General features: G+C 60.1%; 1 protein-coding gene across 1 annotated transcript in view; it reads right to left on the bottom strand.

Annotated features, from left to right (window-relative positions):
* Positions 1–19644, bottom strand: part of SHANK1 (SH3 and multiple ankyrin repeat domains 1) — a 43949-nt gene extending 24305 nt beyond the window's left edge. The window contains 14 exon segments of the mRNA XM_045531040.1: positions 3723–3749; positions 4213–4288; positions 4463–4576; positions 7808–8001; positions 8781–9111; positions 9382–9448; positions 9653–9730; positions 14175–14291; positions 14735–14902; positions 16708–16859; positions 17082–17190; positions 18260–18331; positions 18865–19068; positions 19318–19644. Of these exon segments, the coding sequence (XP_045386996.1) occupies positions 3723–3749; positions 4213–4288; positions 4463–4576; positions 7808–8001; positions 8781–9111; positions 9382–9448; positions 9653–9730; positions 14175–14291; positions 14735–14902; positions 16708–16859; positions 17082–17190; positions 18260–18331; positions 18865–19068; positions 19318–19572 (1964 nt within the window). The 5' untranslated portion in view covers positions 19573–19644.
* Between the last annotated feature and the right edge of the window lie 2566 nt (positions 19645–22210).

The following is a 22210-nucleotide window of genomic DNA, read 5'->3' as shown; positions in this document are numbered from 1 at the left end:
TCTGGCATCCACCCTCCCCCTACTTCAGTTCCCCCCCACTCTCCCCTGTTCCATTCTCATCCCTCCACCTCCTACCCGGACCCCTCTAACCCCCTCCCCCAATGTGAGCTGCCCCCGCAGCACCCCATTCATGCTCCCTGTTACTGACTACCTGCCCTGCAGGAGCTGGCACAATGCTCTCCCCCAGGCCATCCCTTGGCGACCCTGAGCAGCCTCTGGAGCTCAGCGGCCAGCTCTTGTTTGCTGGATCCCACACACAGGAGACTGCAGCGGCGTCCACTCCCCCCACCCCCACCCCCAAGGTCCTCTCTCACACACCCGGGATCCCACAGCCCAGAGCCTGCTGCTGTACATGGTGGCCCTCGGGTACTCAGCCCCTCCCCGTGTACCCATGTCCACGGGCCTCTCCATAGCCAGCCCAGAGGCCCCCCCACAGGGAAGCCAGCCCCCCTCCCCATGCTGAGAAGTGGCACACACAAGCAGATGCGGCTCCCCATGCAGCTCGGCCCTGGCTCAGCACACGTGCCCTACGCACGGGCAGAGGGCAGAACCAGTGGCTCAAGTGCCCCCTACACGCACAGACCCCCCTGGGGGCAGGGAGAGGGGCGCATGGGATAGAGACACACGAGGGACCGGTGAAGCGGGCCTGTGGGGGAGGGGCGGGCCAGGCACGGGAGGGTGGGTGTGGGGAAGCACAGCCGCAGTCCCTGGGACAGACCCACTACACACACACACACACACACACACACACACACACACACACACACGCAGTCCCCAGACAGCCTCGATGTCGCTCCAAGTCACACACAGAGACAGACACTGTCAAACAGGGACACACAGATGGACACAGTTGGGGGGTGGGCTGGGAGCCCACCATCTCTCCGTCTCTCTGTCCCTTTCTCTCTCTCTCTCTCTCTCTCTCACACACACACACACACACACACACACACAGCTGCAGGCAGTCACACGCACATCGACACAGCCACACTGACACACGCACAGTCGCACAGTGACACGCAGCGGAAAAAGAAGAGAGGAGGGGAGGCCGGGGGCGGGATGCGTGTGTGATGGAGGGGGGTGACTGTGAATGGAGAGAGGGGTATGAATGGGGGGACTTGCCAACTCCATGAAGGGGTGTGGGGATGTGGGGTCCGAGGGACGGGGCCTGGGATGTAGGCGGCTGAGGGGAGCCGCTGTGGCTCCCACCGGAGGGCTCCGGAGAGTGGGGGCGCTGAGGGCGCAGAGCAGAAAGGCGAGTGCGTTCCAGACCCTTGAGGAGGGTCCGCTTGGGGGCCTGACTGGGAGGAAGGTCTTGGGGGAAGAGCTAGGAGGGCCTGGACGGGCCTTTGAGGGGGCGGAAAGATTCCGAGGGCTGCGGAGTGTGTATGGGGGGTCTGGGGGAGAGGGGCCCCAGGAGGGAGATGGCGAGAAGGGCTGAGAAGGGGTTCTGGAAAGGGTTTAGGGCTGAAAGGTGAGGGGCAAGGAACGGATGGAGGGGGCGGCTTGGGGGAGGGGGAGGAGCCCTAAGGGTGGGGGATTAGCGTCGGGGGAGGGTCGTCACAGGGGGCCGGGGCCTCCTGGCCGGGCCGCAGGAAAAGGGGGCGGCGCGCTCCGTTACCTGTAGATGTACCAGACGCTGCGCCGCCGGGGCCCCAGGGCCGGCCAGCTGGAGGAGAGCGCGGGGGGCGGCTGCGGCAGGGAGCCGCCACCGGGGCCCCCGAGACCCCCGCCGCCGCCGACCGCAGACAAAGCCATCGCCGCCGCGGCCCCGGCCCCGGCCCCGGTCCCGGTGCCGGCCGCCCCCGCCGCCGCCGCCGCCGCCGCGTCCCCCGTCCCCGCTCGGCCGAACCCCCGTGTCCGGGCCCCCAGGCCCCGCCTCATGCTGACCCGCACCGGGAGGGGGGAGGGGGAGGGGGCGCGCACCCCCCCCCGCGGGAGGGAGGGCAGGGCCGGGGGCTCACATGCCGGGGGGCGTGGGGGCGCGGGGCGCGGGGGTCGGGCCGCGGCGGGAGCGCGAGGACCGCGGACGGCGCCGGCTTCAGCACCGCGGACAGCTCCGGAGGCGGGCGGCGGGCGCAAGGCTTAACCCCTTGGCGTCCTGCGCCGGGTGGCGGAGGGGGCCGGGCAGGGGGGAGGGGGCCGGGAGGGGAACGCAGGGGCCCCCTTGGCGGGAGAAGGGGGAGGGGCGAGGCGCGGGGGGGGAGGAGAAGGGGGAGGCACTTCCGGTCTGGGCCCCCCCTAACCCCCTCCCCCCTCCAGAGCCCTCCCGCGCAGGTGCAGAGCGAGAGAGCGCGGGGAGAGGGACGCACAACATCACACAAGATGCCTCGCAACCGCGTGCAGGGACGCGCGGACTGAGCCCCACTGCTGGGGCAGGGACACCACAGATGACAGGGGCTCCAGGAAGGGACACACAGTCCACGACCACAGACCGACACACAACGCACCCCAACACAGTCTAGAAGGACCGGGAAAGGAAGGCTAGGGCATTTAGACTGGGCCCCACGTCTGTGCGAGACACCCCTCCCCACCCCCACCCCAAAGTAGCCCATAGAAGAAGGCGGAGCCAGAGGAGAGAGGGTGGCAGGCGCCAGGAGGGGTACACATGGCAAGATCGCACACACAACGGGGTCCAGGCCACCCAGACAGGGAAGGGGGGCGTTCAGACACACCACACACAGAACTGCACAGATGAGTGGCAAGAGGAGTGGAGAAGGAGAGAGAGGAAACACATTGACAAGACAGAGCCAATCCAGGAGGAAGCTGAGGGTGAGAGGGACCAACCCCATCCAGCTGGTAGAACAAGTGACCCCCCAAGACCAAGGCCAAGGAGAGACCCAGAGAGACGGTGCAGAGACAAGAAGCAGGGGCCGACAAGGAGACTTGGGGGGGGGAACCTCGATACTCACCCAGTGCCCAGAGCCGGAGACGTGCCAGGCGAACACGCACAATGGTGAAGCGCCTCAGACACTCGGGGCGCAGGGTGGCACCCCAGCCCCACTCTCTCTCCCCGTGTTGTCATTCCTCTCTCCCCCCATCCCTGACCCATCCCCACTGGCCAGAACACGGACACATAGGTTTGGACACATTTAATGGAAGGATGCTACGAACAAGGGGACCCTTCCCTGGATTGGGGGAAGCGGCGGAGGAGGGTGTCATTTTTCAGACACCAAATTATGCCCCCCCCAGCCCTGCCCTTCTGGAAGTCCAAGCCCTGAAGTCCTCCCCTCCTCTGCCCTTCCCACCTCCCAACAGCCCAGGTCCTGAATTCCAGAACAATCAGACAGATGCAAAAGCATGCACACACTTTTATGTGCTAATGCGCACGCACAGTGACATGCACAGAGAGGGACTGATGTATGCAAAGACCCACCTGTCCATATGTGTGAGCAGACACACTGACATTTCTGGCAATGCTTGCCCACAGATTCAAAGAAGCACAGATGTGCAGAGCCAGCCTCACGATTAGCATAGCCACAAAGGCACCCGTATATACAGTGCAGGACAGACCTTCTGGCCCAGGGCACATGTACAGAGATATACATCTAGTGGCCTCCAGCCACACATGCACACAGATGCATGTCATGCACACCTACAGAGGCACACGTTCACACACCAGGAAACCTCAGCTCTGGGCGTGCACACACACACGTTCATACACCCCCACAGGCACCCGTCCTTCCCATCTTGACCCCATCCCCTCCCTGCCCCTCCCCTCTCACCTCCCTGGGCCAATCCCATCCATTAAGCTTCCGAAGCAAGTCAGCCAGCAGCCAGGGAGGGGAAAGGTGTCAGTGCACCCCTCTCCTCGCCCTCATCCCACCTGGCCCTGCCTGCGCCCCTCGCCACGCCGGTGCAAGGCATGGGATGCACACACTTCCGCTGCATGTGACTGCACAGAGATGGGGCACATGAAGGCGACAAGGGCCTCCAGCCAGCCACATACGAGCACCCCGGGCCCCCAGGCATCCCCACCCTGCCCTGACCACCTCGTTGGTTCTGGCTACTCCAGAGCCAGGCAGTCACAGTGGCTGCGAACGTTGTTTTGGGGTTGGGTTGTATTGTCTGAAGTTAACTCTGGCTTCTCCCACCCCTGAATCAAATCTTAGAAGGAACAGATCAGAAAGGGGGCTTAGAGGTGGTGGAAATATTTAAAGGTGTGGAGTGTGACGGGAAGTTTTGGGGGGTGCCCGAGGGTGTAAGGACATTTACCTTGGGGCATCAAAGCTGTCGTAGGAGCCCACAGTATAATGCCGGAAGAGTCTCTTTGCCTTGTCACTGCGGCTTTCTGCAGGGGGACAAGGGACAACCTTGGACCCTCATTTTGGAAACCGAGAGCCCACTCCCAGGGCTCCCAGCCCATCTCATCTACCTCCCAACACCCCACCCCCATCAGGAAGGGGAAAGGAAAGGACTTGAGACTCCTAGGGTACACTGAGGACAGCTGAGCGTTCCTCGTTACCTTGCTTTCCCTCCTGAGAGCGGTTTGCCACCTCTTCCAGGCAGTCGGAGGGGAACCAGCCGATTCGACCTTTGACCTGGCCTTCCCAGAAGCCTCCTTCCCCGATGCTAAGTACTGGGTGAGGAATAGGGACATAGAAACATTTCTGCATTTCTATGCTGCCCCCCAGCCCCCAACACTCCACACCCAGCCTTCCCACATTTCCCAGCACCTGGCCCCAGGGCGTCCTGTCAATGTCTGAGGAAGGGGTGAAGGGGTTGGGGGGAACCAGATCGGGTCACTCTTGCATTTTTGCTCTCTGGATCCAATGGGGACTTCAGGGGACACTGGTCCTGTTCTGTTACATGGTCCCCACAGGTTAGCAGCAGGTCCACAACTGGTCCTCATCTCCCCTGGTAACTGGTCACAGCTTGCTGGTGTCATTTCCCTAAACCTCCCTAGGCTCTGTGGACTTAGATTACTGTTGAGGGGGACAAACTCTACCCCACCCTCCCACCACTGCCCCTGCTGCCTCTGGAAGTCTCCTTGCAACTTCGTCTTTTGTCATGTGTCCCCACACCCCTTCCTCTGCCTCCCTTGGCTCTAGAAGGGAAGAGAGATCAGAATCGCCCTTCTTCCCACCACCCCTCCTGGAGGGGGCTTCCTCCCAGCCCCCACCCTTCACCATTTCGCACACATTACCAACTGCCTGTGACATGTCTGGTGCTAAAGTGCAGAGACAGATGACAAGAACAGCTAATGTTTATCCAGCTCTCATCTGGGCCAGAACCCTAGGAGGGGGCACTTGTGTTATGCCCATTTGTCTGAGAGGCAGACTGAGGCTCAGAGAGCCAAGGTCATTTGCTCAAGGTTACAGGGATGGATTTGAACACAGCTCGGTCTGTTTCCAGGGCTAATGCTTTTCATCACCAATGTGTGGCTGTCTCTCCATCCAAGGGCTTCACTGCTGCTGCTGCTAATGGCAACAGTGACAAACACACAGTCCTCCATTTCTCCAGCATTTTTCACCACTCTGTCCCCACTTAGCCCTTCACGTATTTTCCCTCCTCGCTCAATCCTTTCACCTAACTGGGTAGGTAACAACTGGTTTCCCATTTTATAGACAAAGAAGCTGAAGCTAACACAAAGCCCCCTGTCCAGAGATGGCTTAGGCCACGCTAGGGGTTGAGTCAGGGCCTTCCGATGCTCTTCCCTACACAAACTGCCTCCCTCAAGAGGACATGAGGATATACGGAGGGAAGCTTGAGGTCACAGAAGAGAGCAGGAGATGGGGTGTCAAGGGGTCTGGGTTCTTGGCTGGCTCTGCCGTGCCTGGCTGGCTGGTCTTGTCATCAATCCTTCATTCACTGAACAAATACTTATTTAGTACCATCATGAATCAGGGACCAGTGTAGATGCTGTTAAATACAACCCATGTGGTTCCTTCCTTAATAGAGTTTCCAGACCGGCGGCCACTAGAAGTTTAACTGTACACGTGACGGCATGATTGGGAATGGGAGTCAGCGCTCGAGGGAACAGAGTAGGGTGTTCGGAGAGGGGCCGGATGGGAGTATATAAAGTAGATGGCAAAGGGGTACAGGAAGGTGCCCCTGAGGATGTGACAGAGAGGCTGAGACCTGAAGGATCCTGGGAGTTGAGGAGGCACAGACAGTGAGGGAGGGTTTTCCAGGCAGAAGGAACAGTATGTTTCAAGAGTTTGGTGTAGAAAGGACTTGCGAGGAACGGAGACAAGGACGAGGTCCCTGGGACCTCGAGGAGGAAAGGAAGAGTGGCGTGAGATGAGGCCAGTGAGATGGGCAAGGGCTTGGAGGATGGGTGAAGGTGCTGGCCTATCTCACTGGGTTGTGGCGAAGCTCAGAGACATCGTGGATGTGCACGCGGTTTTAATGAAAAGTCTCTTTTAATCAAAGAGAGGAATATAAAACCAGAGTGCAGTCTGTCCTCTCCCTTCAGAGAAGTACCAGCCTCATGGTTCAGAAAGACACAGTGAAAGATACTGCCCATGGTTCTCCGCATGCCGGAGGTCCCTCGCCCCACCCTCACCTTCCCTTTCTTCTTACCCATGTCCCCCCACTTCCCAGGCATGCTGCTTCTGAAGGAGCTGCACCTGGCCCCCAGGGTTAGCGCCTGCATTTAGTCATTCATTCATTCACTCAGCAAATGTGCATTGAAGGCTCCTGTGTGCTGGGTCATTAAACTGGGCCCTAGCGACCCAGAGACCAATGACTTGTGACCTTGCCTGTAGGAACTCGAACTACAAAACAGATACAGTTACACAACCTGCCCGATGCTCTGATCCCTGAATACCCTCCAAGGCCCCACTCAAGTCCTCCCGTGATAGGACCCTCCCTGCCCAGGCAGCAGCCCAAGTCTCTCTCTTCTAACTGCCCATGGCAGGGGCTGCTTATGACAATGATGGCTGGCCCTTAGTGCTTATTACGTGCAAAACCCTGGTCTGAGTGCTTTACCTGACTGGACTCCTTTCCTTCTCACAAGGGTCCCATTTTACAGATGAGGAAACTGAGGCCCACAAAAGTCACTAAGGATGCTAGGAAGTCGTGGAGTCAGGATTTGAACCCAGGCAGCCTGGCTCTCAACCTCTATGCTGCTCAGCTCCCAGGCAGCCTGGAGCCTGGCAAAGAATTGCACTTCCACCTTGTATTAACTAGCACACCTGCGGCACGCTGCCCCATCTCCAAAGCACCCTTCTACCCGAGAACACATGTCAACAGCCCTGTGATGTCCACAAGCCGGCATCTTTTCCAGATGAAGAGAGGAGAGAGGAACCAAAGAGAGACAAACCCCTGATAACCGCAGCCATCGTTCAGTGGGACTTCGCCACGGGCCAAGCGCCTCACCCCTGCCATCTCATCAGAGCCCTGAGAAGTAGGCGCCGGCCCACGTCTCAGGAGAGGACGCCTGGCAGAGGCGGGCCGAAGTCAAGGCTGCTTGGCCTCGCACTGCTACCAGGTAGCAGGAAAGACTGTGGCCTTGGACAGGGGACCTTGGGCAAGTCACTTCACTGGGAGGCTCTTTCCCAGCGTACAGTGGGGCTCATGACACCCTCGCAAAGGGCCACCGGGAGTCTATGAGACCACGCGGTGAAAGGCTCCAGCCCTGCCCAGCGTGGCGTCAGTGTCAAATGCTCATTTCTGCTCTTTCGCCTCGACCCTGCCTCCTGACTTCGTCTCGGTGACGCTTTAGGCTCCTACAAAGCAGAAGGGGCCTCTCGGGGCCCTCTGAGGACTCCAGGTGCACTGGACATTCCAGGTGCTTGAGGATTGTTTGCCGTTCCTGTCCCCTCCCCAGTCGCCCCCAGCCCAGCCTGGGCCCTGCCCTGGGTACCTTTGATCTTCTCGCCCTTGCTCAGCGAGATCTCCCCCTCGGCTTGGGCCTGGTATGACTTCACAGCCATGAAGGAGCGTCCGGGTACCGCTGAGTAGAGCTTCCTCCGCCTTCCTCGGCTGCCCAGCGAACCCCCGGGGCCCCCTGAGCCCCCCGTGCCCCCAGCCGGCCCTTCCCGGGGCGTCCCGCTGGAGCTGCATACACAGAGGGTGTGAGAGGCAGGGGAGAGTGGAGGGAGGGGGCACCTCTGGGAGAACAGGGGTCCTTGGGTGGGGGAGGAGCATCAGGGTGGGGGAGGGGTGGAATGGTTTCCCAGCTCTGGTGTTCTCGGGGGAAGAGGGCATTTGGGGGGCCCGTCTGGCTGCCCGCTGCTGCCCCCCACTCCCCTCCTGCCTCCTGGCTTCCGCCGTGCCCCTCCCACGGTCCCCGCACGCTCCGCCTGATTCAGCTTCCTGAAGCTGAGCTGGGACTGTGTCATCCCCTCCGCTCACGAGCCTTCCGCGACTCCCAGCTTCCTCCTGGGTCAAGTCCAACTCCTCTGCCCGCTCCTCCCGGCTGCTCCGCCCTCCCTCAGGGCATGCCTGGCCGGCCTCCGCCTCCCTCCTCGGCCTCCCCTAGCCGGGCTGGCCTCCTGTCCTGTGCCCGTCCTCCCTCCAGTCCCTGCCCACCCCACCACCCTCTTCCTGCTGGGCTTCCTCCACCTCACCCTGCCATTCTATCCTCAGCGGCGGGTACCCCCTGCCCCAGGCCCCTGTCATGGAGCAGACACTCAGCTAAAACTTGGTGCATGGGGGGCGGAGTCAGGAGAGTAGCTCACAGTGTCCTCACTTCCCCCAAGGGTGAGACTCGGGACTTGGTGGCTGGGGACCTACAGCAGGTAGGCAGCTGGGCTGGCCCTGGGGGAAGCTGCAGCTTCAAGGAGGGGATCCAGTGGGGCTGGGGACTGGGGGACCAGGGCTGAGTCCTCCCCTACCTGGGCCGTCCTCGGGGCTGCCTCTTGGCCTCCTCGGGGTGCCTCCCTCGGGATGGGGAGCGGGCCCGGGCGCCCCGGGGGCTGCTGGCACTTCGGAGGGTCCCACTGCTGAGCTTGGTAGTGGGGCCTGAGGGCTGCGACTGGCCCTGGGCCCCTGAGGTAGGGCCAGGGGCCCCAGAGGACGAGGCCCCTGGGGCGGAGAACACCATCCAGTCGGGCAGTGCCATGCTGGTGTCGCTGTTGGCCCGCAGCAGTGCCGGGGGCACCGTCAGCCCTGCGCCTGGGGGTCCCCGTCGCCGGGCCGCGTACTTGGGGGACTCCTGGAAGGGCACTGAGAGGGTACAGTGGCGGGGACGGGGCAGATGGGGAGGGAGACAGAGGCAGACAGGGGCCATGCGGGCAAGAGGTGGTGGGGACAGGCACGAGGACAGCTGTGAGAAAGAGCGGGCCTGAAATCTCGCCCCACCCACTGCCCAGACATTTGTCTCCAGGGTTCTCCATCCTATCCTGGCCCCCAAGGCAGGTCCCCCCACTGCCCAGTCCCATCACGAGCCCCCTGTTGCCCCAGGCTCCCGCTCAGCCCCAGCTCCCTCTCACTCACCCACGTCCTGTTCTCGGTGGTTTCGGATCAGCTCCCCCAGCTCAAAATTCCCGGCAATCACTGCCACCTGAGTGGGGGTACAGGCAGGTGAGGTGGCAGAACACCGTTGTGAGGTACCCCGCAAGCCTGCCCTCCCTCCTCTCCCAGACTGCCACCTCCCTCCTGGCACTCCCAACTGTCCCAACCGTCCCAACTGTCCTGCCTTCCTTCTCCTTCCTTGTCACCCCTCATCAGCCAGTGCGGCCTCAGCACACCCCCCTCAGCCCCAGACCTGGAAGGGGGTCTGTCCGTTGTTGTTCTTCACGTCCTTGTTGGCCCCTCGATAGAGGAGGATCCTGGCACAGGTTTCCTGAGGGTGACGGCCACAAGTAGCATGGGACAAAAAGAAAGAAAAAAACAATTAAGATCACTACGAGCAAATACAGGCACTGTGCTAAGGACTTCAGGAATAAATAATCCGACCTAAACCTGCTTCGCTCAGGACAGCAGCCAGGTGTGGCTCCTAAGAAATTTTAACTGTGTCTGGTCCAAAAGGAGAGGTGCTGTGTGTGTGAAATACACACCGGATTTCAAGGATGTAGTATGAAAAAAAAAAAAAAGAAGTTAAGTATCTCTATTAATTTTTATGTTGATTCCATGTTGAAATGATAGTATTTTGGATATACTGAGTTCAATAAAATTTGTTACTAAAATGAATGTCCCCTGATTCTTTTTCCTTTTGGTTGATGTGGCCACTAGGACATTCAGGACATGTGGTTCGTGTTATGTCCCACTGAGCAGCACTAATCTCAACCAGGTTTCCAACCTCTGCACTGCTGACACTCGGGGCCAGGTGACTTTTCGTTGTTGGGGGTGGGGGTCCTGTGGTTGTGGGACATTGAGCAGCACCCCTGGCCTCTACCGCTAGAAACCAGTAGCACTTCCCTCCCCAGTGGTGACAACCAAAAATGTCTCCAGACATTGCCAAGTGTCCCCTGGGGGCAGAAGTCCCCCGGTTGAGAAGCACCAGTCTAAACCTTACGGAAGGCTGACTATGTCGCAGGCCAGGCACCTGCATGCACTTCAGAGGTGGAACGCACTGAACTGCCCAGCAATTCCATGAAATGTACATTATCGTCTCTATTTTACAGAGGAGGAAACTAAGGCTTTCAAAGGAGTTCAAGGTCACGCAGCTGGTGACTGTCAGCACTTGAATTTGAACCCAGGTCTGTCTGACTCCAAAGCCTTTTACCTTAATCGCATACTCTGCCAGGCCTGGAAGGAAGGGGGCACATGTCGTGGGGGCTGGGGGTGGTGCCAGGACGAGGGCGGCAGGGCAGGGATGCCATCTACATCCACATCAGCTCCTCCCAGTGTCAATCCCAGGTGACTCCTCAACACTCTTTGGGCTAAACCCAACACCCTTGCCCTGGCCTGGGAGGGTTAGGGTTAGCTGAGCTAACCTGAGCTGCCAGCCCTGCCACCCCCCACCCTGCCCTCACCAACTTCATCTTCTACCAGCTGCCCTTGCTCCCCATGCTCCAGCCACACTGGCCTCCTCCTTCTTCTGACAGCCACTCTTCTGCCCCAGGACATTTGTACCTGCTGCCCCTCTGCTTGGAACTGACCCCTGGATTTCCGTGCAGCTGGCTTTCTCACTTCATTCAGGTACTTGCTCCAATGGCCCCTCTTCACAGAGGCCTTCTCTGACCAGCCTGTCTAAAATAACCACCTTGCCCTGTTCCTTTATTTTTTTTTGTATGTGAGTCTCGTACATATGCCAGGCATTCCTCTAAGCCAATGTTAGCTTATTTTCTTCATAACACCGTCTCCCTGAAATTCCATTTCCTGTTAATCATCTCTTCAGGGTCTCTTCCCCTCTATATCATTAAGTTACACAGGGGTGAGATTTTGTGTGTGGCACCCATCACCTGAAACAGTGCCAGGCCCACAGGAACTGTTCATTAGCGGGAATGTCCTCTCCCCTTGGTCTTGGCCTGGCCCAACCCAACCTGGCCTCCAGCTCAACTGTCCTCCAGCTCCCTGAGATGCTAATTTAGCCAGCATTCCCCACGCACCTCCTTGATCTCACCCGTTCCACACGACAAACCCACCAAAGATGCTTCCATGGGCTCATCCTACAGGACAAGTGCAGAGAGGGCTAATCCCATTGCCCAAGGCCACACAGCCAGTTGGTGGAGCAGTTAGGATTCGAACCTGGCCTTCTGATCCTATCACTCGCCTGTCTCCTAGGAATGGATGACTCTGATTGCCAAAGTCACGCATCGGACAGCGGAGTCAGCCCCGTTAATGTTCTGGGTGTGTGTGTGAAAGTGTGCGCACCTGTGTATGCACATGCTGCCCCCACCTAGACTGTTAACCACTGCCAGGGGTATTGCTGCACATTTTCACAGCCCAGCGCCCACCCTGGGGGGCACAGGGCCAGAGCACAGACCCTAAGCTCTCCAGCTCCTCATCCTACTCTTATGCGCTGAGAGGGTGTCCACGTCTGAGTTCGTGGCTCCCCCAGCTGGGCGCGGAGAGAAACTGGTATTTACTGCAGTCTTAGGGCTTATCGCAGGGTATTGCCGCTATTTGTTTACACGTCTGCCTCTTTGCCAGACTGCGAACTACCCCCCCTCCCCCACTCCCAGCCCTCCCCAGGGCAGGCGCCCCGTCTGATTCATCTCACATCCCCAGCGCCTGGCACCAGGCACACAGTAGACACTCAAGCAATGTGCATGGAGAGGATGAGGATGGAGGATGTGGAGTTGAGTCAGTCACAATTCATTTGTTCAAGTCATTCATTCATTCACTGGGTCATTCAATCTGCGGAAACAAGCAAACGCTGGGCACTGGGCACAGTCCTGGTGGAAGTCCAAGATGGCTGACCCATCATTCATTCATTCACTCATTCACTTATTCAACAAAGATGCATGTAGGCCTGCGGTGTGCTGGGGCTTTGGGCCAGAGCAACCCATCAGACTCAACCACCCCCTTGAGGAGCTCACAGCCCAGTCACAGACCCAACCTTCATGACCAGAGGCTAGATGGGCACGGCAGAAACCAGGGAAGCAGAGAGTGAAAACCTGTCAGACCCAGCCCTGGCTCCTGGGAAGCTTAAAGCCTGGGAGGAAGACGAGGGGAGAAAAGTAGAAAACAAGCTCACATTTTTTGAGCGTCTATTTGTTAAGCCCCATGCCAAAAGCAAGCAAAACATTAACTCACTCAATCCTTTTGCATGGTGATTATTAGTTATCAACCCATTTCACAGATGAGAAAGCGGAAGCTCAAGGAGGGGAAACAACTTGCTCATCCGACCCACTAATTCTTTATACTGAATTTTCCCTGTTTAGATGAACGGCATGGTGCCTGTCTCCTGAATGGCCCCTGCCTGACCCTGGCAATGATCATGGCAATTATTATCATCGTGGCTGCCTTCTAGGGATGAGCACTTCATACACATGATCACTCATCCCCTTCGATCAGCTGGCATTGTCATTCCCATTTCAGGGAGGAGGACAGAGCCTCAGAGAGGGGGAGAAACTTGCTTGCACCCCTCCCCCCATCTGCATGCAGGGCTGGGGCTTCTTCCCTCTCTGCTGTGCATGGCCCCATGGGCCTTGGAGTCACAGGATCTAGCTGCGAGTCAGAGAGCAGGAGAAACAGGAGCAGGCAGGGAGGGAAGTGCCGGCACCATGTTGGTTCGGTTTGACAAACACTGAGTCCTCCCTGGGCGCCAAGCATACTGCTGGCTGCCACAAGGCAGCCGTGGCTACCTGCCAAATCCCCAGCACTGCGAGTTCTCATGAGGCAGAAGGGGCTGGGGCTGTTTTGGAAGGCGTCCTGGAGGAAGGGGACTGACAGGCCAGTCCGTCATGCCAGGCTCTGTCCCCCTAAGTCCCCACAGCACCCTTCAAGGGCAGGAAGCATCCAGAAATGGGTGGGGAGACTGAGGCTCCCGGGGGGCCTGATTTGCCCGGGGTCGCCTGGAGCTCAGGGTGGGGTAGTGGGCAAAGTTGCCAGGGGTCAGGAGGCCGAAAGCCCCAGCCCTTGCCAACCGGAGCCACAGCAGGCCCCAGCTGGTTACCCGAGGCCCCTGCCTGCTCTTTCCTGCCCACCTCTCCTGGAAGCCCCTGTAGCGGGGAGATCCACCCGGCCCCGAACTGCTAAAACCCCCAACCCCCTCTCGTTCCCTTCGGGGGCTGCTCTTTGGCCTTCTGTCTTCTGTTGTGTCCCCACACAGCGCCTGCACATGCTGCGGCTGAGAGGCGACATGGGAAATAAAGGCCCACTGAACTTCCTTCACTTCCTATCATGGGCCCCAGCCTCGCTCCCCTCTGGCTTTTGCATATGCTGTGCCCTCTGCCTGGAGCACCCTGTCACCCTGCTCTTCTACTCAGCCAACTCCTGCTGAACACCGCAGGCACCTCCCCTGGGAACCCCCTGCCCCCAGCCAGCTCACAGGAGCCAGGCCCAGATGTGGGCTCCCACAGGGACCCCGGTTCCCGTGACTGCTGCAAGCTCTCTAGACTCTAATGACAAGGTGCGCCATCTGCCCCCACCACGCCACGAGCTCAACACTCTGTCCCCAGCACCCAGCTCTGGGCCTAACACGGGGCAGGCTCTCGGTAAATATTTGTCGAATGAGTAAGTGAATGGATGGATGAGTGGATGAAAGAATGGAAACAGTGAAGGAGCAGAGGGTGCCCAGGCTGGGAGGCTGTGGTCCAGAGGAGCGTCTGCGCTTGGCACCGGGGAGGTGGCTGAGGGCGGGGTGCGAGGGGCCTGGGGCGGGCGCTGCCAGGGCAGACCTTGTTGTAGAGGGCGCAGATGTGCAGGGCCGTGTTCCCCGAGGCGTTCTGGGCTCCGGGCTCAGCCCCGTAGAAGAGCAGGTGTTCCAGGTGCTGAGAGTGACCCCGCTGGCAGGCCTGGGGAGGACAGGGAGTGATGCGGCTGGGTCAGACCCGGCCCGAATCCTCCCAGGCCATTCTCCCTAGGGGCCAAGTGCCATCTGTGATTGTCCTTAACCTTAAGTCCAGGAACCCCACATCCATCACCCCTTCTCTTTTTGGCCCCCGTCCCTGCTCAGGGACCCAGGCTGTCAGCTTCACAAGCCTGAATGTTTAGTCATTCCAAGGCCCCAGAGTCCAGGCCAGCCCCACTCCTCTCAGGGATCAAGGTATGCAGTCCCCCAGCCCAGGCTCCTTAAGGGTCCTGGTGCCTACACCCCCATCTTTTCCTCTGGGGACCATGCTATTTTCTCACCCCACCCTCTGTGAGAAGCCCAGCACCTGGACCCCAGCCCAGCCCCTTGGATACTTAGGGCCCAGGCAGCCCCCACCCCGCCCCTGGAGGCCTGACTCAGGAGCACCTGGTGGATCTCCTGCCAGCCGTTCTCGTCGGCGATGCCCAGCTGGGCTCTGTTGTACAGAAGCAGCTCACAGCACCGGGGGTCACCCCCCACCATAGCCGTGTGGAACAGAGGGGTCAGTCCCCGGCGGTCCTTGTAGTTGGGGGAGCCCCCAAGGTCCAGGAGGGCCTAGGAATGGAGAGAGAGACCAGGAAGAAAAGGCAGATGACAGTCATGCATGAACCAGCTCATTCTGAAGGGCCAGAGGGTGGATAGCCGTGGGTGACCCACACTGGCCAGTGCCAGTCTCATTTCTGCCATGATGCCCTTGCGCCTGGCCCTTTCCATCTTGGGGCCATTCTTATCCCCTGTGAACAATGAGGGGACTGGGTAGATGCCCCCAGAGGACCCTCCCACTCTGACATCCTGCCCAACCTCTCCCCTGTGGGTGACCTTGGATGAGCCATGGAAGGATGTCAGTGCCTGACTACTCTACCTACTCAGGGGACAAATGAGAGAACAGAGTCTGGACACAGGAGGGCCCCTGGCCAAGTAGGAGGTGTTATCAGGACCAGGTTCCCAAAGATGGGGCATGGAAGGACACCTGGAAGAGGGCAAGCTTGGGTTAAGGCAAGTGTTGGGCCAGCCTCATTGGAGCTGGCAGCGGCAGGGACAGGAAGCGGTCCCACCTGAGGGACAGCTCTGGGTGTGGAAGCCTGGTGCCATTGAGCATTAATAGGAAAAAATGTTGGCGGCTGCACTGTCCAACAGAACATTATGCCATGGTAGGGAAGTCCGCAACCGCACCATCCTGTATGGCAGCCACATGTGGGCTAGGAACACTTGAACATGGCTAGTGTTTAACTAATGTAAACAGCCCCATGTGGCCAGTGTTCACCCCAGGGTACAAGGCAGGTCTCTGGGGCTTGTGTTTGACAGCATTAAGGGCTCTTCAAGAAAGAGTCCAGGGAAGAAAAGTGAGGATCTATTCAGCACAGCATCTGTGCCCTGGGTGTTTATCAACGGCCATCTCTGGGGACAGCCTCTCCTGGCCTGTGTATGGAGAGGAATCATTACCCTGGCGGAGGCAGGAAAGGAGAAGAGTATTTTAAAATAAGACTGTGCAAGTCGCCTCTGTATGTATTTTGTGGGTGTATGGGTTTGTCTATTTGGGAAAGTGCGTTTGGGGCGCTGTAGGAGCAGGCTGTATCCGCATGTAAAAGGAGGGGGAATGGATGTGGGTGATGAGGTGCTAGGCTTGGTAGGGGAGAAGGAGGGGTTTTTTTCAGGGTGTGTCTGGAGGGGACTCTCTCTGGGGATGCAGCAGGGAGCTCATTCTGTATTTTAAGGAATACAAGGAGGGTTCCCACCTTGGGGAGACGGAGGCAGGGTTGTCATTCAGCTGGGTTAGAGGGAAGGAGGTGTTCTGGGGGTTTAGGGAGGAGGCTGTGCCTGGGTCTGCAAGACAGTCGGCTGTAGTCAAGGTGGGCACACCTGGGGTGCTGAGATGGGGGGTCTCCAAATCAATCGGAGCAATGTCAATAGCGGTTGTACATTTGTCAGTCCGTGGAAAGGGGCTTGCACTAGGAACATGAAGAAGGCTATTTTTTTTTGAGATAGGGTCTCTCTCTTCCTTGGGCTGGAGTGCAGTGGTCCGATCATAGCTCATTGCAACCTCAAACCCTGGGCTCAAGCGCTCCTCCTGCCTCAGTCTCCCAAGTAGCTGGGTACAGCTGTGTACCGCCATACCCGGCTAATTTTTCTGTTTTCTTGTAAGACAGGGTCTCGCTATGTTGCTCAGGCTGGTCTAAACTCCTGGCCTCAAGTGATCCTTCTGCCTTCGTCTCCCAAAGTGCTAGGATCATAGGCATGAGCCATCGTGCCCGGCCAAGAGGGGCTATTTTTAACAGAAAGGAAAGAACTGGGGTTTGAGAAAGGACAAAGGGAAAGGAGAGAGGGTCCCGCTGTGGGGGCGGGGGTCCTGGAAGCCTCACCGTGAGAGCAAGGCAGTGCCGGGCACACGCGGCCTTGTGCAGCGCTGTCATGCCATCACGGGCCCGGAAGTCGATGTGGGCCCCGCCCAGGCACAGGGTTCGAATCACCTCCACAGAGCCTTCAGTCTGGGCCGCCAGTGTCAAGGGGGTCTCTGGAGGCGGGAAAAGCTGGTCACACGCAGCCCCTTGGGCTCCACCCCAGCCCTTCCCATTTCCCAGATGCCACAGCTGTCCAGCCCAACCTGTGGCCCCGAGGCCCCAGTCAGGAGAGTGACATGCTGATGCTGACACTGATAAAGACGGGATCTGGGTGTAGACGGCATTCCTGTCCCCCTGGCCCCTGGGGTCCTCCATGATGGGTGCCCCCTCCCTACCTCCGGAATCCGAGTCATGGTAGTTGGGGTCCAGCCCCTTGTCTAGCAGCCTCGCCACCTTGTCGGACGTCCCGAGCTGCACGTACTCCAGGAACTTCTTCAACCCCGTCTGAGCCATGGACAAAGAGAGAGAAGACAGGACTGTCAGGGAGCAGGGCAGAAAAGCCGGGGTCTCGAGCAGCCCCGTTCAGTGGAAATACACACGGAGCCACAGGGGCCATTTAAACCTTTCTAGTAGCAACTTTAGAAAGAAAGGAAGGAGATTTGTCAATTGCCTTGAAATTCATTTTAATGATAGACGTTCTTTAGGGTAGATCCACAATGTTACTGTTTCAACAGGTGATCCATATGAAAATTACTAATGAGGTATTTAACCTTTGTTGGGGGCTGTACTAAGTCTTCAAAATCCTTTGTGTATTTCACACTCACAGCAGACTCAGTTCTGACCTGCCACACTGCAAGCACTCAGGAGGTGCATTTGGCTGGTGGCTCCCAAAGTGGACAGTGCAAGTCTGGGGTGACAAAATGCGTGGGAAGGAAAGGGTCGGAGGCATCATGTGGTGGGGGAGAAGGGGTGGATAAGGAGGGATCAGGAGGCTTTTCTGCCCAAGGGGCAAGAATCCTCCATCTCTGACCAAAGCAGTCCCCCGACTTCCTCCCAGCACCTAGGTGAGTGGGGAAGACACAGGGCAGATATGTTCACAGGACTGGAGAGCAAGGTACCAGGACGATAGATACGGCTGGAGAGGAGGGCGTGATCCTTGGATTTAGTAGAGACCTAGGTTATGAGATTAGGGGAACTACATTGCAGTGTGTCTATGAAATAGTCCTTGGATGTCGGAGTCCAAGGCCAAGGTGGGGAGTACAGAGACCCCAAGTGGATTTGGGGCACTTAGAGGAAGAGAAGGGGGAGTCCAAGGAGCCAGACGGAAATGGTGTGGGCCTGGGCAGGGGAGGAGGGGCAAAGGAGGGAAGTAAGAAGGGGTTGCAACAGGGACAATGGGGGGTACTTGGCGCTGTCCCAAATTTGACACAGCATCCCAAGCTAAGTGGGGTGGAGGGACAGAGCGAGTAGGGAATGTGAGGGCTGTTAGGAAGAGGTGGGGAGAGAGAATGGTTGGGCAGGGGCTCCAGGTGGTGGGGGGCCATGGGGGAAAATGCCAGCAGGGTTCTCTCACCTTCGTGTGCAATTTGGCCAGCTGCTTCTCATCCAGGTTGGTCTGTTTGTAAACTCTGGTCTTGTATCGGAACTGAGGCCAGGGGTGGGGGGGGGGGGGAGAGACACAGAGACTTGAAATCAGGGGCTTGGGGAGGAAGCTTGGGCTGAGGGGAGGGTCTGAGCCCCTTCTAGTCTCCTGGGGACAGCTCAGGGTTAGAGTGGAAACAGGCCTGGAGCCTTGGCTGGGTGGGCAGAGAGCCAGGCCATCGTGGTGTATGTGTACTGCAACCCCTACCTTGAAGGAGTAGGAATCTGAGCCTCACATGGAATGTTCTAGAATGCCTACTGTAATTGGGAGTCCTTCCCCAACTGGACAGGCAAGAAGCTTGGGGCGGGGGAGTGACTTGCTTGAGGCCACTCAGCTGGTCAGAGGCAGCACAGATGGAATGTGAACTCATGCCTGTGAGTCTTTCCCACGTCTCAGGAGATCTGGAATAGCCCCCTGGGTTCTTCCTCGTTAAGGTCTTGGGTGCGATAAAAACCCGGGGGGCGGGGGGTGTCAGATGTGTGGCTGGGCATGCCTTCTCTTGCCAGTGAAAGGGTTGGGCGAGCTTTCAGCCTCACCTCCAGGTAGGGCACCCCCTTCTCGAAGGACTGGGGGTACTCCCGCAGCAGCCTCTCCTCCTCCAGGAAGTTGGCATCTCGGCCTGAGGTGGCCGGCTGGAACAGGCCATAGTTGAGCACATCCTGCAAGCTCTCACTCAGGGCACAGAGCACCTGCTGCTTGGCCGTCCAGATGGTGGCATCGGGGTTGAAGCGCAGGCATTTCTGGTGGGGGAAGGGATAGGCGGGGACCAGGGTGGGTCAGGGCCAGGGAGGAGCCTGAGGGGGGATGGGAAGGGAATAGAAAGCTGGGAGTGGGGTGATTCTGGGGACAGGATGGGGAGGTGGGGAAGCTTGTGGAAAGGGGGCCAAAGGGGCTTCCTGGGAGGGCGCCCAGCACCAGAGGCCTCCTCATGCCTGTTGGAGCCCTGTCCCCCAACCGCCTCCCCCCACCGGCCAGTAAGCATCACTCACCGTCTGGTGCAGGTCCGGGATGCCAATCCTGAAGACCATCATGCTGAAGTGGGCGTCGTCCGGGACGGACATGGAGCGGCCCTGGAGGCCTCTAACCGAGGCCAGACTACCAGGTGTCCCGCTGCCCCGGCTCCGGGTCCCCTGGGGGCCTTGCCCTGGCCCGTCTGGGGAGCTTTCGGACTCTGAGCCCCCCTCGGGACACTCGCTGACACTGTGGCGTTCCTCTTCCTCGCTTGTTGCGGGGCTGTGGGTCATTGTGGGGCCACGGGGCGACGGGGGACGGCAGCATCACAGGCGGCTGCAGGGGCCAAGGGCGGCTGTCAGACTAGGAACCCAGGACCCCTCAGAGGTCACAAGCACTACTCAGTGGACAAGCGGTCAAGGGCAGCCTCCCTCCACTGCCAAGCGAGGCAGGAAGGAGGCTGGGCACACCCTCAGACCTGCTGCCTCCTCGCCTCCTCGTTGGCAAGCACAGGCCCCTGGACTGACACGCTTCCAGCACGTGTCTCCTTCCCTGCCCTTGGCCCTGCTTGCAGCCCCCCGCCCCCCCTGCGCCCCACTTTGCCGCTGACCCAGCGTGGCCGTGTCCCAGAAACCGCAGAATCACCGCGGGAGCTACTGGCCCACTTTGCCAGGCCACAGAAAAATGCAGCTAAAATTAGCTAAGGACAGACAGGTGGACCAACCGACAGGCATCCTGCCCTCCTGGCCCCAGCCTGGCCCTTCACCTGGGCTGGGTGGGGACCGGGGCTGAGGTGTAGCAAGGGGAGAGAGAGGCGTGGTGAGCCGGGCAGCTGAAGCCTGTGCCTGGGAGTGGTGGAGCTGGTGACTTTACCCAAGTGTGGCTGACAATGTGTGCAGAGAGCTGCTGGGGAAGTGGCCATGCCAGGGGAGCAAGGGACACTGAGATGGGGGTGCCATAGACAGAGCATCTTACCCAGGGTGTCCCCAAGGGAACCACAACAGGTGGCCTATGGAGGTTGTAGGAGCATCTTGAGAGGGTGTGTGGGTGGTGAGGACACTGGCCTGGGGAGGTGACATTGTGGTGGCCTGGCCTGGTATGGGGTGGCTGTGGATGATGCTGCAGGGTGGGTGGGCTGGCATTGCCAGGTGCTGGGGGTTCCACTCAGAGGAGGACTGTGGGGCTGGGAGGGAAGCTAAGAAGTGATATGAGGTCTGGGAACTGGGGTGCGGGTCATCTCCGGATCCCTGCTGTTCCCTGAGGTGGCCTTATGAGGGTGGGCCCCTTCCAAACGGGGTCCTCCTCCCTCCTGTTCTCCCCCATTCCCACCCCAGCACCGGAAACCAGAATGTCTGGTCTGGTCCCTCCCCCCCACACCAGGCCGGCTCCTGCACAGTTGCCATGGAGATGGGAAGCAGTGGAGGGTACTGCTGACTTTGGGGGAGTGGGGATGGGCTAGGGGGTTGGGGAAAGGAAGGCAAAATGTGTGTGTGGGGAGGACAGTTCCAAGAGCTGTGGGCGAGCGAGCATCTAACCACGGGCCGGCGGCCCCTCCCCCACGCATGGCCAGCGCTCCGAAGCCCCCTCCCCCTCCAGGTACCCAGCCGCGCTGCCCCACCTTGCCCTTGGAGACCCCGGCCTCCTTCTAATCCCTCTCCCTGCCCTACCCCACATCCCACCTCCCGATCAGGGGCCCGCAGCCACTCCCCCTCGGCTGACCCTGGCTGACCCCCAGCACCAGCCGCGCGCGGATGGAGTGGCCGGAGGGATGAAAGAAAATCTGGCCGGGGCCCCCCGGCGCGCACGGCTGCCCCAACCCCCGGACCAGCTCCGGCCCCTCCCCCTCAGGCCTCGAGGGAGGGAGCGGGCACACTCCGCCGGGGCGGCATGAATCAAACGCTCGGCGGCTAAGAATAGCTGGCACGCAGCTGGTACTGAGACGGGCTGAGGAATCGGCGGGGGGGGGGGTGGAGAAGGGGAGAGAGGGGGTGCCCTGGGAGGCTGCGAGGGGACAGGGGGCGGCTGGAGTGGCCGAGAGCCGGGCCGCGAGAATGAATGGAGGCGGAGGGAGGCGGGGAGAAAGCCGGAGCCGGGGCGGTGAAACCGGTGGGGGAAAGCCCGGGCCGGCAGGGGGGCGGGGGCACCGGGAGCGGGACTGGGGGCGGGAGTCGAGGGGGCGCGCCGGCCGGCGGAGAAGGGACTGGAGACGGGTGGGGATGGTGGGAGCTTGGGCCAGGGGACGGAAGGGACTGGAAGAGCCTGGAAGGAGAAGCGGGAGCTAGAGGAGGTCGAAGGGGGCGGAGGAGGCCAAAGCCTAGACCCCCGCTGGAGGGGAGTGGGCACCAGGGTGACCTGGGGGAGGGGCCCAGGTGCGCCAGGGTGGGCAAGGCGGGGGAGTGGCCGGGCAGCGCCGGGACGCGGGTACCGCGACCTAGCCCTTTGCCCTGGAGAGCCGGGAGGCGGGTTCGGGCCAGGGGCTCTGCCGGCGGGGGATGGGGGTCGCACCCTCCCTTCAAGGTTGCGATCTGGGACGGGGCACCGGGGACTGGGGCATAACCCAATTTGGCGTCGCCTGGGGCAACGCTCCCCTCCTCACCCACACCCCCCATCACACACCCAGGCCCGGGGCCGGCGCCGGGCCAAGGACATCCGGGGCGCCCCCGGTCCCCTCCCGCAGCCCCGACCCCGCAGCTCCCCCAAAACCGCGGTTCCCGGCCCCCTTACCTGCCTGGCGGGGCTGCTGAGTCCCGGTCGGCGGCGCCCGCGGCCCCTCCCCCCTCCCCCCACCCCCCACCCCCCCGGAGACGGGGGACCCTCAGGCCATGCCCCACCGCCCCGGAGGGCAAGCGGGCCCGGGGAGGGGGGCGGGCGGGGGCCGGGGGGGAGGGCGGGAGGGCCGAGGACCTCACCCCCCCCACGGGCCGGGCCTGG

Source organism: Lemur catta, chromosome 19, assembly GCF_020740605.2.
Source record: "Lemur catta isolate mLemCat1 chromosome 19, mLemCat1.pri, whole genome shotgun sequence".
Lineage (NCBI taxonomy): Eukaryota > Metazoa > Chordata > Mammalia > Primates > Lemuridae > Lemur > Lemur catta.
This window is presented reverse-complemented; position numbering and strand designations above follow the sequence as displayed.